At 39.0% G+C, this 18,462-nt stretch overlaps 1 protein-coding gene across 1 annotated transcript in view; it reads left to right on the top strand.

Moving 5' to 3' along the window:
• Prelid2 (PRELI domain containing 2) overlaps positions 1-18,462 on the top strand; it is an 82,001-nt gene that overhangs the window by 25,246 nt on the left and 38,293 nt on the right. The window contains exon 5 of the mRNA XM_026384445.1: positions 17,664-17,769. Within this exon, the coding sequence (XP_026240230.1) occupies positions 17,664-17,769 (106 nt within the window). The remainder of the gene's footprint in view (positions 1-17,663; positions 17,770-18,462) is intronic.

Raw genomic sequence — 18,462 nt, 5'->3', positions numbered from 1 at the left:
GGCTATAACAGAGAATAGAGCTCTTTTCTCTGTTTGTAGAAATTGTAAAAGAATGGAGTTGTTTGATTTTATGCAAAAAAGTCTTCCATTTCATCCGTTCTATTTTAGCCTTGATTTTTGCAGGCATTTGGGTTGTTGGCTAGTCTGAACAGCTGAACTGAACCTTTATTCACTAGAGTAAAATGGTAATTATTCCTGAGAATCCATTAAAAGCATCTTTTAGGAACTTTTTCCTCTGTGTGTGTGTGTATATATCTTTGTGTGCACGCACTTACGTTTAACTTTATTTGAGACAGAGTTTCACTAAGTTGCCCTGGCTGGCCTTGAACTTGTTTCCTTTCTAAACCTTCCCAGTAACTAGGATTACAGGCATGTACCACTGTGCCAGGCTCTGTGTGTGTGTATGATTAAATATTTAAAATAGTCATTCTAATTTTGGAAAAAATGATAGAAAATATTGACCAATTCTGAGAACAAAAAGAAAAAAAAATGCTCTTTACCTAGAGTTATCTGTTTATATAATTTTCTTGGTCCATTCCTAATTGACACTTAAGCTTTTTGTAAATGAATTTTTTAGACATCACAAACAGTGCTGTAATGAAAATCTCCAGAGTCTGTAGTTTTTACACTTAATTACCTTTTAAGGTAGATTGAGCAAAGTGGGGTTTCCAGGTCAAGGTTATGGTGCATTTTTTATTTTGGTACTTATGGTCTGACTTATAAAAAGTTTTGACCAGTTAACACCTTTTTTTTTCTTTTGTCTATTATGACCTGATCCACTCCAAAACACTCTATTTTATACCATCCACATAGAAGACTCCTACTTATTGACACCTAGTATGACATCAAGGTCTAAGCTAGATCCTTCATGTGTAGCTTTTGAGGCTTAGTTTAAATAACTTGGTCAAGGTGATACAGTTAGTAAACCTGAGGCGAGATGTGAATCCAGGTACAGAGTTCACCTCGAGTGCAGGGTTGAAGAAGGAATATGGGAATTTACAAAAGCTGGGTTTATCTGAGACTGCAGAGGTCTTTGGATCCCAGGTCTAGAGAATAGGTTTTGTCCTTCATCAGCAAGTGGCCACATGAAGGCTTCTGAGTAAGGGCAGCTATGCAGAAAGCTCTGAACCAGACTCTAGAGAGTATGTTTTCTTAGCTCTTGATGTGAATTTAGAGGCATTTAGGCGGGCATTCTAAGTGAGAGGGTAGTCTGGGAGTGGGGAGGAAGTCCAAGAAAGAAAGACTTGTTATTATTTTCGCTTCCCTCCTTTGCCAGAGGACGTGAGAGTCATGACCAGCCAGTGTACCCTGAAAATGAAATATGGACCGTTGTTTTCAAAGGGGGAAGAAAAATACCCAAATCTGTCATGGCTGCTGCACCTAAAATTAGACTTTCAAGCTGTCTGCTGGTTAGCAGGTGTGGGTGGGTGGCAAGAAACCAGAGGTTACCGTCCCTGTTCATGGCCTACTGGCTCAATTTGGAGATGGGCTTGAAATCGGTTTCCTGTAGATCTGACTAGGCTTGCTCTTTGTCTCTTCACAGAGATCTTATTTTGGCTTCCCACTGAAGTCTCCACAGTTGTGACATTTGTTTTGGACAAGAGCTACATTGGTCATTTTTCCCATCTGTTTTCTCAGACAACTAGATAGTGCTCCCCCTCTTACTTTTTTGTGGACCTGGGGATGGATACAGGGCCTCGTGCATTGCTGGACAAGTACTCTACCACTGAGATACTTCTCAGCCCGTTTTTTTTTTTTTTTTCTAAAATTTTATTTTGAGACAGGGTTTCATTAAGTTGCCCAGGCTGGCCTTGAACTTGAGATCCTCCTGCTTCAGCCTCTAGGATTACCCATGTGTGCCACCAAGCCTGGCACAATTGGATATTTCTAATGTGCTTTCTTCCTCTGCTAACTTTATTCGACATTTTTCCCACTGTAGTTTTTATGGAATGGAATTTCCATCTTTTTTTGGAAGGTAGAGTGATGTGCTTCCAGAGCCCAGGTTGTCACTGTGCCTCAGAGAGCTCCTCTGGTGCTTACTGTATCCCTTTTCCTGGACCAAGTAGGTTGCCTTTTGCTGCAGATAACAGAAGCCGCGACTCAAGACAGTAGCAGCCTTCCATTACTTATGTTTTACTATATGCCTGGTACTGTTCTAAGAGGGGTGTGTGTGTGAGTGTGTGTGTGTGTGTGTGTGTGTGTGTGTGTACAGTAGGTTTAAATATATCAATGTATTTAAAATTCATAATGACTCCCAGGTTTGAACTCTTATTGTCCCTATTTTATATACTCAGGCTTAGAGAAGTTAGTAACGTATACAGGGTAAGATGGCTACTAAGTGTCAGAATCAAACCTGGGCACTTTGCCTTCAGAATCTGTGGTTGACAACTATCCTGCCTTTCCGCTCAGCCAGGAACCGTTTTAGTTCAGAATGAAGTGGGCTGTATTTGCATACTTTTATTCTTTTGGCTCTACCTTTCCCTATACTACCCCTGGTGTGAGTGTATGCTTAAAAATCTAAAATAGTCATTCTAATTTTGGAAAAAATGATACATATCCCCCCGTCGCCCCCGCCATTTGGATTCCTGTTGAAACTGCTGTCAGCGTGCTTCTTTGTCCACATGAGAGGAACGGAACTGTGAGAGGGAGAGAACCTGTCTCCCAACACATGGGAAAAGACCTTTCCCTCAAGACCAACTGAGTCCATTTAGATCCCCCGCCCCCACCACCAATACGAGTGATCAGAGGATCGCTGTGGCCAGAGAGGCCCTGGCCAGTCAGGATCTGCCCTCAGGGCTGGCGTGAGGTCAGTGCCCTCTGCAGGGCATGGACTTTGTGGAAGAGTAACTGGAGTGAGGAGGAAGGGGCACTGCATGCCTTTCTTTCTATCCTTCTTTTCTCTTCAGTGGTGCCCATTGTCTTTGTTTTGCTTTGGAAGTAACAGAAACTCATTAGTACAAATGACAGGGACATCTCTGTATCAGTGATCAGGCTACTCAAACCGGAGAGCCAGAAAGAAGTAGGCAGTTTTCACGGTCCCTTGTTTTTCCTGTGTCCGGCTCATTGATTGCAGTGTTTACTGATCGGCTTTATTCACACAGTCAGCCTGGCTCACCTAGGTCTGTGCAAGGTCTCATGTGTCCCAGTAACTGACTAGATCCTTGAGTTAGAATCCCACCTCTGAAAATAATTATATGGCCTTGCATAGTTTACTTTGCTTCTTTATGTGTCAGTTTCCTCAGCTGTATGATGGGCATAATATCCCTACCTCCGAGTATGGTTGTGAGGATTAAAATAGTTCATGAGAGAGCTTGCAGAAAGAAGCACCAGTCTATTGTGATCAGTAAATATTAGTGTCTGATATTATTACTTTTGTTGTTGTTATCATCAGAATCTTAAAAATTCCTGTGGCTTTGATTCTAATCCCCATTATTCATTTGTTAACTAGAAGCGGTGCTTATAATTATTTACCATTATACCACAAGAACATGCTTTATGTTGAGAATTTTGCATTTCCTCAATATACGGTCTCCACAAGTATTGTGAACTTCCAATTCAAGACTCATGGGAGTAGGAACCTTCTATTTTAGTTCCAGAGTGGAATTTAAGCTCCGGAGAGAATTGTATTCAGGGGCTAATGCAAGCATTTGGCAGAAATCCTTTGTATTTCTGGTTCTTTTTTTGGTTCCTACAGTGACTGGTGGTTACAGCTCCCAGGTTGCCACACAGGTTGCTTTGATGAATGACTTGAGGGTCTCCAGGCTGAAACTCTGCTTTGCCTTAGGACACTGGGACCAAATCAGAAAATAGAAAAGTGAATCTTAATCTGGAGTCTAAGGATAAAATTTAAAGTCAACTTTTCTGAGAATGTGCTTTATTTGTTAGGTAGAGTAAGATCCAGGCTTTTACCTCAGAAAATGGAGAATGGAATGTATTTTTTTTTTTTAGGAGAAAATTATAGTTTCTTCCCACTGAAACCTTACATTTTGAGATAAGCTTTTTTTATTTTTATTTTTTCCCAGTACCAGAGATTGAACCTACCAGGATTCAGCCACAGAGCCACATTCCAGCCCATTTTAAAATTTATTTTCATTTATTTATTTTTTATTAAAGATGGGGTCTTATTAAGTTGCTCAGGGGCCTCACTAAGTTGCTGAGACTGGCTTTGAACTCATGATCCTCCTGCCTCAGCCTCCTGAACCTCTGGGATTACAGGCATGTGGCACCAAGCCAGGCTTGAGATAGGCTTTTAAATTTCATAATATCTTCTCTTTGCATCTGTTCTTTAACATGTATTTGTTTGTTTGGGTTCTTATTCTTCTCTTCTTGGTAATAGATTTTTTTATTATACTATGTGGAATATTATTATTGTGCTTTTGATTTGATCTTGGTAATTGACACTTTGCCCAAGTAATGTAATTCTAAAAGTTAATCATCTTTGTGTAAAGGTGTTTCCCTGATCTTTGCCCTCTCACCGTAGCTGTATTTTTTTTTTTTTTTTAACCATGTAGGGGCTTTTCTTGTCTCTTCTAGTTATCACCGTGAGTGGAGTCTTCCTCTGTGTTCATGATGTTGCAAAGCTGTTGTTTTTGTGTGTCTTTTTGCTTTTGTGTAATAAGATCATCCTTCCATACTCATTATTGCTTCCCTATGGCCACGTCTTCACCTGTCCATGTCTGAGAACACCTGCTTTTCCTTTGGTGGTCACGAACCTCACTTCTGAGGTTGAAAGAAGAGTGTGTGTTAATAACATGGAGTAGATCCCTCTGATATGTTGGTTCCACATTTACAAACTTACCAATGAAATTCCTCCTAGAATATAGTAAAATAAACATAAAACCCCAAATCACATTTTACAAACAGATTAAGCTAATCGGATGAACAGCTGTTTTTAGTTCAATAAATTTTCATTATTAGGGAAGTTACTCAAATGAATATTTTTCATTCTAATAGATAGGTTTGTAACTCTTTTGAATTTTTTTAATTGTCAATTGCTGGATTAAAACATCACAAGTCTCAAGTCATTTTCTTATAAATTGCAGATTGTATAGTTCACATATTTCAAGGGCAAACTTGGGGGCATTTTTCTTTGTGTGTCTGTCTTTTTTTCCTGTCTTGAGTCTTTTTCTTCTTTATTTCTCTAGGCGTTGACCTTTCTGATTGACCTCCAACTTGCTTTTGCTGAAGTATTAAAATTCTCTGGCTCTGCTGACTTTACTTAGGTATATTTGTAAGCCACGATCCTGGCACTAAAGAGTTTGAGGGTGTAGTTATCTAACAGCCCGAATAAATGCCACTGTTATTTGTCCCCAAACATGCCTCCCAGTGCTCACATTGACCTTGATTTTCAGTACACCAGTGGGTGACGGAACAGTTAGCTAAACACAACACAACTGTGACTAGCAGAGCAGCAAGCCCTGTGTGCACATTGACATCTGGGCTGGAGCCTTATTTTTGGCTCCACAAGTCTGTCCTCCAAAAGACGCCCATTTGCCTTTTGATGTTTGTGTTCCCATAATCAGGGCCTTCTTTGGTTTTCTATCCTGTACTTAGCGTCTGGTGGTTGTGCCCTGAGGTCACAGTTCTCTGCTGGAGCTGAAGCCAACTCTTCCCAGGCCCAGCCTTTGGTTCACAGCCCTTTGTCAAATGAATGAGGAAAGCTCATGGGGATTCAGATGGCACTCCTTCTGGGATGAAATGGGAATGAAAGGAGGGAAGGGAAAAGGGATGGGACTGGACCAAGGGTAAGGGCAAATTGGGAAGCTCTGACACAATTTGGTGGGCTATGCCCTGCAAAAGTAGCCCTGAGGCAGTAATACAGGGGCAGGGACCAAAGAGCTGCTCCCAGTGAACCTGCTGCGTAGTGAGATTTGGAAACATCTGTTAACCAGTCAGTATCCCGTGGTCCTAGTGATAAGCAGACCTACAGCTGGTATCCCTTTTGCAATCTCCTGATTTCTCCTTGGTCATCTCTGTGCTCTTTGGGCCTGGGAAGAGTTGGCTTCAGCTCTCTTCCAGAGTGATGTGAAGATTTAATAAGATAATAAACGGAATGCTCTATGCTTGGAGAGCATAAAACACAAAATAAATGTAAGTTGTTATTGGAACTAATGGTGAATAAATGTTGTTTTCAAAATGAGATGGCTTTTTAAAGGCACTACCTTTGGAAAGTAGAGTGAGCCTTTTTTTTTTTTTTTTTTTTTAAAGGGAAGTGGTGATTGAGCTGAAAACAATGTTGTTTTGCCAAGAAAGCATTCTATAGCATTTATGAGGAAGAGATTTTGAAATATTATAGTGGGTGACTATTGATTTTTTTTTTCATTTTCCTTTGTCTTTTGGTTTGGAGTTGTGTTAGTCCAAGGTTCAGGAAGATTCAAATGTAGACGCATCGTGGTGCTTCTAGTTTTGTAATCAGGGCTGGCTCCAGGTGAAGCTCTAGCTAGATTTGGAAACTTGTGATAACTAGTCAGTATCCTGAGGTCCTAATGATAAGCAAACCTCAACTGGCATGCCTTCTAGAACTCCATTTTTTTTGCAAGGTTCTTGTTAATCTTATAAAGCATGACCCGTTGATAATCTGGCTCTCCAGCAAACAGCAAACACTTCTCAGCAGGAATGCTATGCTGAAAAGTTTAGCAAAATTCAGATGAGGGTCTTGTTGGATGTATATTAGAGGAACGATCAGTGGAAGTAAGAGATGAGGGAGGGAGACCTAAGGGGGTCTGAGTAATGTCAAAATTGTGTGACATTCTTTGCTCTGACAGAGCAGACATGCTAGCTAATTTTTTTTTCTTTATTGTTGTTGTTTTGTTTTGGTACCGGAGATTGAACCCAGGGGCTTTTACCCACTGAGCCACATCCCTAGCTCTTTGCATTTTTTGAGACAGAGTCTCACTAAATTGCTTAGGGCCTCACTAATTTGCAGAGGCCAGCCTTGAACTTGTAGTCCTCCCCCACTGCAGTCTTCTGAGCTGCGGGGATTACAGGTGTGTGCCACCTGTGATACCTGGTCAACCTAAACATTTTGAGACAATAGAGAGAAACCTGGAGATGGCTCCACCTCCTCTGTCAGTCTGTGCATGCCACCTGGGAGCATGACTGCCATCAGAACTGATACTGGTAGTTAAGTAAAGAAATGGAGAAAAAAACTGAGAAGCCAAGTTCACATTCCAGGTTTGAACTTGTGAGTATATTTTGAGGTGTCTTCTGTGCTCAGGTGGAGGCTTCTCCATTTCATGCATGCCTGACTTTGAGAGGGTGTGGCATCAAGAGGAGTTTTGTTGATAATTCCTAGCTAGTTTGATTTTCCCTTTAGCTCCAGAGGGATTCAGCAGCCTCTTGTGTGAAGAGAGGGAAAACCTTCTAGCCTCACTTAGGTCTAGTTGGGATGGATGTTACTCCAAAAATTCTCCATTAAATATTTTAAATAACCTTTCATATTTTTCACATGTTTTGATTGCATGTTCATTGCAGAATAGTTACAAAATACTTGTAAGAAAAAACTGGGACATGCTCATGCCCTCTTTGGCTCTGTCTCCTTCCTAGCCAGTTACCCCAGAGGAAACAGATATTTCGACCACCATCCTTATAGGTTAGCTCTGCTTGTTGTTGCTCTTCATCTCCAGTAGAATCCTACATTTTGTTCAGCCTGTTTTGTTCACTTAGTGTTGTGTCTGGGAGCAGCACCTTGGGTGTGTCAGTAATTTGCTCTTTTTCTGTTGCTGCGTGGCGTTCCTTTGTGGAGCGGTCTGAAGTTGCTGCAGATTATTTACTCATTCTGCAGAAAAATCATCCAAACCTACAAACGTGGAGTTGTACCGTACACAGTATTGCAGCTTTTACATTAACTTCACACTACTTTTGGGACTAACTTTATTTATTTATATTTTTGTGGTACTGGGGATTGAACTCGGGTACTATACCACTGAGCTACACTCCCAGCACTTTGTAATTTTTATTTATTTATTTATTTTATTTTTATTTTTTTTGGCACCAGGGATTGAACCCCGGAGCGTTTAACTACTGAGCTACTTCCCAGCTCTATTTTTAATTTTGAGACAGGGCCTCACTAACTTGCTGAGGCTGGTCTCAACTTGCAATCTTACTGCCTTAGTCTCCCAAATTCCTGGGATTACAGGCATATTCCTCCATGCCTGTAGTTTATTTATTTATCAAATATATTCATTGAATAAAATTATCAAGTATTCTAGTTATTGGGCATTTGCTCCTATATAAAATGATGTGATGAATCTATTTATAGATTGATGTAAGCCATCATCTAAGATTATTTTCTTAGGACATACCATATATATATATTTTATATTAATATTTAAAAATTTATTTTCTAATTAGTTATACATGACAGCAGAATGCATATCATTTCATTGTACACAATGGAGCACAAATTTTCACTTCTCTGGTTGTACATGATGTAGAGTCGCACCATTTGTGCAATTATACATGTACCTAGGGTATTAATGTTCATCTCATTCGACCATTTTACCTACATCCAAGCCCTTCCCTTCCCCTCCCACCCTTTTGCCCTATCCAAAGTTCCTCCATTCCTCCCTTGCTCTCCCCTTATGGATCAACATCCACTTATCAGAGAGAACATTTGGCCTTTGTTTTTTTTTGGGATTGGCATACTTCGTTTAGCATTATATTCTCCAACTCCATCCATTTACCTGAAAATGCCATAATTTTATTCTCTTTTAATGCTGAGTAATATTCCATTGCATATATATATATCTCACAGCTTCTTTATCCATTCATCTCTGTTGAAGGGCATCTAGGTTGCTTCTACAGTTTAGCTATTGTGAATTGAGCTGCTATAAACATTGATGTGGCTGTGTCACTATAGTGTGCTGTTTTTAAGTCCTTTGGGTATAGACCAAGGAATGGGATAGCTGGGTCAAATAGTAGTTCCATTCCAAGTTTTCTAAGGAATCTCCGTACTGCTTTCCAGATTAGTTGCACCAATTTGCAATCCCACCAGCAATGTATGAGTACCTTTTCCCCTGCATCCTCGCCAACAATTATTGTTGCTTGTATTCTTGATAGCTGCCATTGTGACTGGAGTGAGATGAAATCTTAGAGTAGTTTTGATTTGCATTTCTATAATTGCTAGAGATATTGACTATTTTTTCATATATTTGTTGATTGATTGTATATCTTCTTCTGAGAAGTGTCTGTTCAGTTCCTTAAGTACATACCATATTTTACCACATAATTATGGCAGTTTTTTTGCCATTTTTTTTTCTTTTGCAAAAGAGTGGGGTGAGACCATTATGTAAAGTTATTTTTATTGTACTGACATTACTTAAAAATTATGTATTAGTAAACTATCCTTGGTGAAGATTAGAATGCTTGGAATACTCAGGAATACATGTTAATGTGGTGGTAATGATTATGTGGTGAAATGTAGTATTATTAGAAGTAGATCCTAAGGGTTCAGGGATTTTGTTTGAGACTTTCATTAGATGTTGCCAAACTGAAGCACATGCTCCTAAGCATCCCAGAAAACTCCCCAGGGGCATGGCCCTTCTCAATGTTGTATAGATCTGTACTTGAAATGGTATCAAGAGCATGATATGTAATTGTGGGGCACAGTGCAAGATGACAATGCAGAGCCCCTACATTTCAAGACAGTGACATCAGAGTATTCAACCAAGTGTATGGCCATTCTAAATGCTGAGCCCTCTGTGACCACACAGACACCTTCTCACAAATACCACCCTGAGTGGGATGCCTTCACAGCCTGATATCTAGGAATAAGCTTCCAATTGGGCCAGTTCACAAACCGTTGTATGTTTTGAATCTTTGCCCATCAGCTAAGGATGCCAGTAAATTTTCTTTGAATAGACATTTTTATAGGTACTAGAATTATGGGAAAGGACATAGGTTCTGGTTAACTGGGGATTCAAATAGTGGCCTTGCCACTTACTTTTGTGTGACCTTAAGCAAGTTTGCTTCCTTGAACCTCTGTTTTTTCACTTGCAAAATGAGCTTAATATTATCTATCTCACAAAATTGTGAGAATTAACTAAAATGCATATATATATATATATATAAAACTTGATACAGTGCTTTACAATGATAGGCTATTAAAAAGAGATAATGGTTATTATTATCAATTCTTAAATATGACATTTTAAGAGATGGAACAAGACAACCTAAAATATATACCTGTCCTAAATTGCTGGGCTTCTGAGATTCCACCATTTGGTTTATGGTAACACTAAGGAATAAACCAAATGTTCACTCTTAACAATTAGATGGATACCTATGAATCCTCCATGGGTTAAAAGATCAACTCAAGGCTGGTTTTGTGGCTCAGTGGTAGATCACTTGCCTAACATGTGTAAGGCCCTGGGTCCTTAGCACTGGAAAAAGAAAATCAGCCCAGTGGGAACAGACTCCAAGAGAGCAGGTTAGAGAGGGGGCAGGTGTGTGGTCTCATAGTCTCTCAGTGTTTGAGCATGATGTGGTGGCATTGTGGGGCAGGGGGAGGCTGGGACGATGGGAGGGTTCCCAGAATTGCAGGGCCTGTCATTGCCTTTGTTGGTAAATGGTTCTTGGTGATTGAGGGCCACTGAAAAGTTACTGAAGTATAAGTGGATTGGAGTTCTCTGGAACTGGATTTGAACTGTAGGCATTTAACTTCTCAGCCTCTGTGTTTCTCTTACTATAAATGGGAATAATAAGAGGGATGATGATAGAATAGGATTATTACCAAGATTAGTAGTGTTGGTATTGTTTACTAACATTTGTTGAGTGCTTACGCATATACCTTGAGTGCTTTACACAGATTACCTTTTTCAACCTTGGGACAAATCATGAAATAGGTATTAACCCATTTTAAAAAGGAGAGCAAGCTTCACAGAGCTTCAGGAACTTACCTGTGTGGGTAAGAAAGACAAGACATGAATCCAAGTGGTCTAATTCCAGAAACCACACCCTTAATCATTGTTCTGTAGTTCATTCTACTATATCTATCTATGAATCTGTGCATACAGAGCATGCATTATATAGGGAATATTTATTTATATTTTATTTGTAAATATAGTATTAACTTACATGTCAGGACTAAAAATTGCACAGCGTTTCTTGAGCGCTCTGTAAATTTCATTGGTTCTCTGAGGAAGCAGCTTTAGAACTGGGTTTAGCCTGACAGCGTGGGGGGTGCAGATAGGAGCCAGTCAGGCTCCACAGCAGTGTCAGCCCCAGGGAACTATGCAGGGGGAGTGACCTGAAGACACTGCGTTTCCTTTGGGGCACCCTGTCACTGTGGTTACAGCAGAAGGCCCTGAACACCATGATTAGAACTGAGATGTCATCACAGCAAGAATATCTGTGGAACATTTTCCCTCCCCTCAAAGACACTTTAATTAAATTCCCATCATGAAAACAATTAGGCGAGATTTGCCATACCTACCCGGTCAATAATTCAGAGACAGGATCTCATTAAGAGTTGTTGCTTTTTCAGAAACTGTCGTTTTGAGCATTCAGAGCTGGTAGCTGCATGCTCTAGGGATTGATTCCTGATCCATATTTTCCATGAACTTTTTTATTTTATCAAATTCAGAAGGAAAAAAAAATATTTAAATGACCTCAGTGGACACTGATTGTATAAATTGCCGTCCATTTTCACAAAGCTGTTTCCAGATTGGAGTGGTGCTTTCTCTGTCACGATTCCAGTGTGTTCTGTGTTGAGTTATGTGTGTTGAGTGGGCAAAGCACTAGGTGCGACTCTCATACAGGCCCTGCTTGTGAGAGTGAGCCAGCCTCACATGCAGATGGGTGGCTTATCCCTCAGCCTGGAGCAGGCTGCCCCCTGCTGACCTAGGAGGTGGAACTCCTGAGACATTTGGTTTACTTCCCCGACAGAAGCATTGAGATATCCCATGAATGTCTTCTCTTCTTTTGCTTCTTCTCTTCCTCTTCCCTACCCTGCCTCCTCATCTCCAGCCTTTCCTTCCTACAGGCATTGATTTCTACCCTATGCTAGTCATTGCAATTAGATTGAGGATGTAATGAAGAAAAAATTGGATACAGCAATTTTGAAAAACATTTGGCTGTTGAAAAGTTGAAATTGTGCATATCCTATGGCCCAGATATTTGCTGGATACTCTACAGTCACTTGGGTATATATACCTGGATACACTGTATTTTCATAATAGCACTGTTGATAACAGCCCTAAATGGTTACATCTAAATGACATTTTCATTAGAGTGACTAAATAATTTGGAGTGTTTTCAGACAAATGAATACTATGCAACAATGAAAATGAACAAACAACAGCTACATGCAGCAATCTGGATGAGTTCCATGAACTAAGTCTGAGTGTGCAGGCTGTTTGCTGTGTCTACTTAGCAAACAGGCAGTGACATGACCACTATGTGCTTACAAAGCTGACTTTGGGCAGTGTGGAGCATAGGGTCTCCATGCTGCAGAAAAGGATCCCAGTGGGAGAAGAATGTGCTGTGCTAGACTAGGAAGGAGCTGCAGTAAGGGGAAGAGTGCATGGATTAGTGAGGGTCGTTAGGAGTAACATAAACACAATCTGGTGACTGATTGGATATTTGGATTGATTATAGAGAGAGAACCCTAAGACATATTGAGGTTTCTAATCTCATAGACCAGGAGGATGGATGTATCATTAGCAGAGATCAGAGGAGCAGTCAGGTTTTGAGGTGATCAATAATGAATCTGCACATCATGAAGCTATGTGATTCTGGATGAGTTATTTAACTTCTCTTTCCCAAAGGTTTTTTTTTTAAATGTATAAAGAGAGAAAATAAGTTTCATAGCATAACAATCTCTGAAGATAACACTTTATCTAGTACATAATATACACAGTTACTATTATGGTTCAGATATGACATGTCCCCCAAAAGCTCATGTGTGAGACAATGCAAGAAGGTTTGGAGGAGAAATGATTGGGCTATAGGCTTAACCTAATCAGTGAATCAATCCCTGATGGGTGGTAACTGGAGGCTGGTGGGGTGTGGCTGGAGGACGATGCTCCTGGAGGGCATGGCTGTGGGGTTTATATTTGTATCTGGAGAGTGAAGTCTTTCCGCTTTCTGATCACCATATGAGCTGCTTCCCTTTGCTGTACTCTCCTGCCATGATGTTCAGCCTCACCTCGAGCCCTGAGGAATAGAGCTGGCCTTCTGGGGACCAAGCCTCTGAAACTGTGAACCCTCAAACTTTTTCCCCTCTGCAATGGTTCTGGTTGGGTCCTCTTGTCACAGCAGTGAGAAAAGCTGACTAAGTAACTATGAAGAGGAGTCTCCCTGTGTATGTAACAGCATAAGTGCAGTGCCATTCTCCCTTCAGGATTAACAGAGATGAAAGAGAGGCCCAGGGAAACCCGACTGATCCTCGTGTCTCTTGAGTGAAGTACGACATACTTCAAGTGTGGGTGGGAAGAACAAGTCTTAGGACAAAAGGCACAAAGACCTGAGATTACATCGTGTGGGGACATGAAAGCCAAGAGGTGATTTAAGGAGATTTTTAAATGAAAGGCAAGCTGAAACTTAGTGTGCAGTTTTGCTGAAAATGGTAGCTTGGTAGCACAGACCCTTTTAGAAAGCCATGTTTTATTTATAAAAATGATGTGCAAGACCTTAATTGTTTATTTTTTAATTGCCAGAGTAATACATATTTATTATAGAAAACTTGTAAACAACTGAAAGGAACTGAACACCTATAAATAAATTGCACCTATCTTTCTAGTGCCTACAGGTTCTGTTCACTGGCACTTCAGCTCTGTCCATTCATCTATCTATCCCTGCATCCCTCCATCATTCATTTCTCTCTCTCTTTCTTTTGCAGAGATAAAATTAAACTGTACATCATGTGAACTGCTGTGTTTTGCATAGAGACTTTCATGGAGGCTAATGCTACCGGGAGAGATTTGGGTTAGCTCTATGTAGTAGGAAGAAAACGTCCAATGTGCTTTGACAATGAGTTATTGAGGGAGAAAGCCACATTTTCTTCTTTGACAGTCTTAAAATGTAATAGGATAAACTCTCTTCTCATTGATGGCAAGGGTATGACCCCGCTTTACTGCCCTGTTATTCTCTGATATGTGGACAAACCCTGAGAGTGCTTTTCTAAGGACTACTTCTCCCAAAAGTGGCAGGAAGAAATATTGGTTAGAATATGATGTAAGAGAGACTTTTTATTAATCCCTCACCTACACTTGCCTTGAGGACTGAAGAGTTCATCTTTCCCCAGAGTGTGAGTCTGCTCAACTTTTCATTTTTAAATATTAGAATCACTGTAAAATTCTACTCTGACTAATCCAGAATAAAGAGGGGGAAGATTAGTGTCACGAGGATATAGTTTTACATGAGCAAATCATTTTAAATAAGTTTTAATCTAAGAAGCTGCTTAGAGTGAAGGCATTTATGTCAGATTGGATGGGATAACTGTGTGTGTGTGTGTGTGTGTGTGTGTGCGTGCTTGTGTGCATGTAAGAGTAAATGGGGAGGGAAGGATGAAGTGAGAGAGAAATTCAAAGACTTTACATTTGCACGATTTCACTATACAGACTATTGATATTAGAAGGTCTGGTTTAAGGGGTTATAATAGCTCTTTTGCTAAATTCACAACTTGTTGGATTCATTATCTTCTCATATGTATTTTTTTTTTGGTGTATCAGAACCTGTGCTTATGTAAACATGCATCCCTAAATGAGTAGAAATATGTAGACCCACCTACTGGAGACCTGGCTCTCATTTTTTATAGGGATGTAAGAAGGTAGGGAGAATACTTTCTTTGTTGAGTATTTTTGATTAAAAAGATATTAATTAAATTAATGAATTTAACAAATGTTCATTGAACTCGAGTATAAGCACTGTGTTGAAGATAGGGAATAGGAGATTGAAAGTACTAAGGAGTGACAACTAGCTTTTTAGTCGTTGGTGCACATGTAACTGTTCATCTGTGTCTATTACTTGGTGAACAAAGAAGAAAAGTCCCTGTTACCTTCAGGATAACTCCTCAGCCAAACACCATTTCAATATGATTTCCACTTATCCTTTCAGCTTCATCTGTTAACATTTCCCATATTTACCTTTTGCTCTAGTCCTTTTTGGGAAGATTATGGGAAGGATTTATGAAGTCCTCAAACATCTGTGGTTCTTCAAACTTCATGACTCCTTGCCTGGGTCCTTGTGGTTTTCCTCTGATGGAATGCTTTGCTTGTTTGCTGACACTTGCCCACAACATCTTTTCATATTTTCTGCTAAACAGTGAGATCCTGGAGAACAGCTGCCATTTCCTTCACTATGGCCTCTAGAACTTAGTATAATGCTTAGCATATAGAAGCCACACAGTCAGTGTGTTGAACAAATGAATGAATGAGGTGAAAGTAAGTGTAATCCAAATCTCTAGTGGTGATGAATACATAGAGCTTTTGTGTATTTGGGAAAATCTTAATTTCTCTTTCATTTTTGAAGGGTAGTTTTGCTGAATTCTTGGTTTGTGTTTTTTTCTTTCAGCATTCTGACTATATTATCATTTTCTCTTCTGGCTTGTAAAGAAGAGAAAAATTCATTGAAAACCCTATGAATGGGGGCTGGGGTTGTGGCTCAGTGGAGGAGTGCTCACCTAGCACATGTAGGAGCATTGGTTTCCATCCTCAACACCACATACAAATACCACATACAAATGTGTCCATCTACAAGTAAAATATATTTTTTAAAAAACCCTATGGAAGCTCCCTGTATGAGCTGATTTTTTTTCTTGCTGTTTTTGATATTTTTTTCTTTGTGACCTTTGACAGTTTGATTATACTATGTCTTGGTGTGCATCTCTTTGGATATAAGCTAATTGGAACTTATTAACCTTTTTGAATTTGTATGCCCATTTGCTTTTTCTAATCTGGGAAGTCTTGGCCATTATTTCTTCATATAGCTTCTTTGCCTTTTTCTCATTCATGTCTGTGTCTCAGACTCCCACAATGTAAGTTGATCCACTTGATGATATTTCATATGTCTATTAGGCTGTCCTCATTTTTCTTAATTCTGTTTTCCTTTTGCTTCTGTGACTCAATAATTTTGAATGACCTATTTTCAAGTTTGCTGATTCTTGATCAAGTTGCTATTGAATCCCTCAAATGAATTTTTCAATTTAGTTGTTATATTCTTCAACTCCTGAATTTCTGAGTTTCTCTTTGTTGATATTCTAATTTTGTTAATATATCAGTTTTCTGATTTCATCTAATTGTCTCTCTGTGTTCTCTTTTAGCACACTGAGCATTTTAAGATAATAATTTCAAATTCTTTTTCATGTAATTTCTGGATCTGTATTTCTTCAGGGTCAGCTGCTAGAGATTTATTTGGTTCTTATACTGGACCATGTTTCCCTGTTTCATTGTGTGCTTTTCTAATTTTGTTGATATTTGGGCATCTCATCTCTTCCAGTCTTTATGGATTCACTTTGTACCGTAGAAGACTGTACAACCAGCCAAGTTAGAGATTTTAAGAATCTTCCAAACATTCTCTGAGGATATGTCTTCCTGGCTTTTGTGTGTATTTCCTCACTTAAAAAGAGACCTCTGATATTATCCAGAGCCCATAATCCCTTGTTCCTTTTGGTGTCTGTCTGTGGTACTTCAGAGTCTCTAGTGCTGAAATGAGTTGCCACGTTTGCTTTTGTTCTCTGTGGCCACCAGGCATCCAAAGTAGACTGTTGTTCCATTCAGTAACTTAGTCATGCCTTTAGGAAGCACCCTGTAAAGACAGAAAGTAACTCTTCTTTTTCCCTCCTGAGGGAGAAATGAGGGATTAGGAGTTTACTCCTGATTGTGCTATTCTGTGCTAGGTGTGAGGGTATAGTCATGAGTAAATGCAAAAAAAATTCTTATCTGCTTTGATGTGGCTTTTCTTGGCTTTTCACTCACTTGGGGTGCTTCCAACTCTTAATTGGTTTCTGGAGTTCTTACACAGTGAATTTGGTTTATATGTTGTTGTTAAATCAAAGTCTTTATGGTGGTATGAGGGCTTGGGGCTTCCTATTCAGCCATCTTACTTATATCACTCTTAAAGGGAATCCAAATCTGTTTTGTGAGATGGAGATAATTAATATTGTAGAGCTTTGATAATTAGCATTTGTATAGATGGAAGCACATCTGTTCTCTCCCCCACCTTTCCAGTCAAGGATTAAAGAAGTCATTCCAGACTTCTGACTTTGTAATCTAGTGTCTGTCTCTCTTTAGTAATAGTGGTTAATATTTAGTAAATGCTGATTATGTGTCAGTCATTTTTCATATTCCTATTATATGTAATAACTCACTTGTTATAATAGTTTAAAAGGAAGATAATATGATTTCTCCCATTTTACACGTAAGAAAACCGAGTGGCAGAGAATCTATATAATTTATGTAAGGTCATACAGCTGATGATTATCTTAGACTCAATTTTCAAAAGGCATTAAATAGATATTTTGCAGCATTAAGTTAATATTTTTAAAATTAGAATAGTGTTGTTTATATTAGTCAACTTTAAGCAAAATCATTTGTTGTAACAGGCAATTATTCAATTATTATGGATATTATTTTGTGTTGATTGTAAGTGGTAATTACACTGCTGAAAATATCTGTAATTTACATATCCAATGTAGAATGACATCAAAGTTGTATTTTTTGCAGGACAGAATTCATTCAGAGAGGCAGGATTTCAATCACAGGGGCTGGATTTCTCAACTGTATTTTGGAAACTTTTGCTGGCACATTCTTAAGACAGGGGGCACAGAAGGTAAGCTTGTTTCCACTTTGAACCAACATTATTTTAAAAAACTGCAGGGATTCCAATAGGGCATTGAAAATGATTTAACAAGAAAAATTGTCATGAACAGACATAACTAGAAAAAGTACAGTTAATAAACAAATGTATCCTGAAATAATTTCTCTCAATAATCTCAATTAATTAATTAAAGTAAATCTAAATCAAAGTAAAACTAAAGTACAACTATTAAACTAAAAATACGCTGAAGTCTTCTTGTGCTAATATAGAGAATACTTGAGTCTAATTAAGAACAATATCATAATGAATAAACATATTTATAGTACATGAAATATAACAAATACATAATAACCGCATAATAATAATTAGTATTTATTAAGTGCTTACTATGTACTACTGATTACTGGATGAATTTTTATTTATTATCTCACTTAATCCATATAAATCTTTAAAGTGGCTGTTACTGTCCTTATATTATGGATGAGGAAAATAGACCTGGAACTCCCAAGTGTCCATTCTTACAGAGTTCAGGCTCTGATTTGAGGGAGCTTAGGATTCCATGAAGGTGATTTAGAAATCCCTTTGTGGTTCTAAGGTCCCGTCTGCCCTGTTTAAAGTGGACTCATTCTGTTTTTAATCTGTCTGACATGGCAGTACACCTGACTTTTATGTATCCCATTTTCTTGCCCTTGGAGCACTGTTTTA

Source organism: Urocitellus parryii, chromosome 1 (genome assembly GCF_045843805.1).
Source record: "Urocitellus parryii isolate mUroPar1 chromosome 1, mUroPar1.hap1, whole genome shotgun sequence".
In the NCBI taxonomy this organism is placed as follows: Eukaryota; Metazoa; Chordata; class Mammalia; order Rodentia; family Sciuridae; genus Urocitellus; species Urocitellus parryii.
This window is presented reverse-complemented; position numbering and strand designations above follow the sequence as displayed.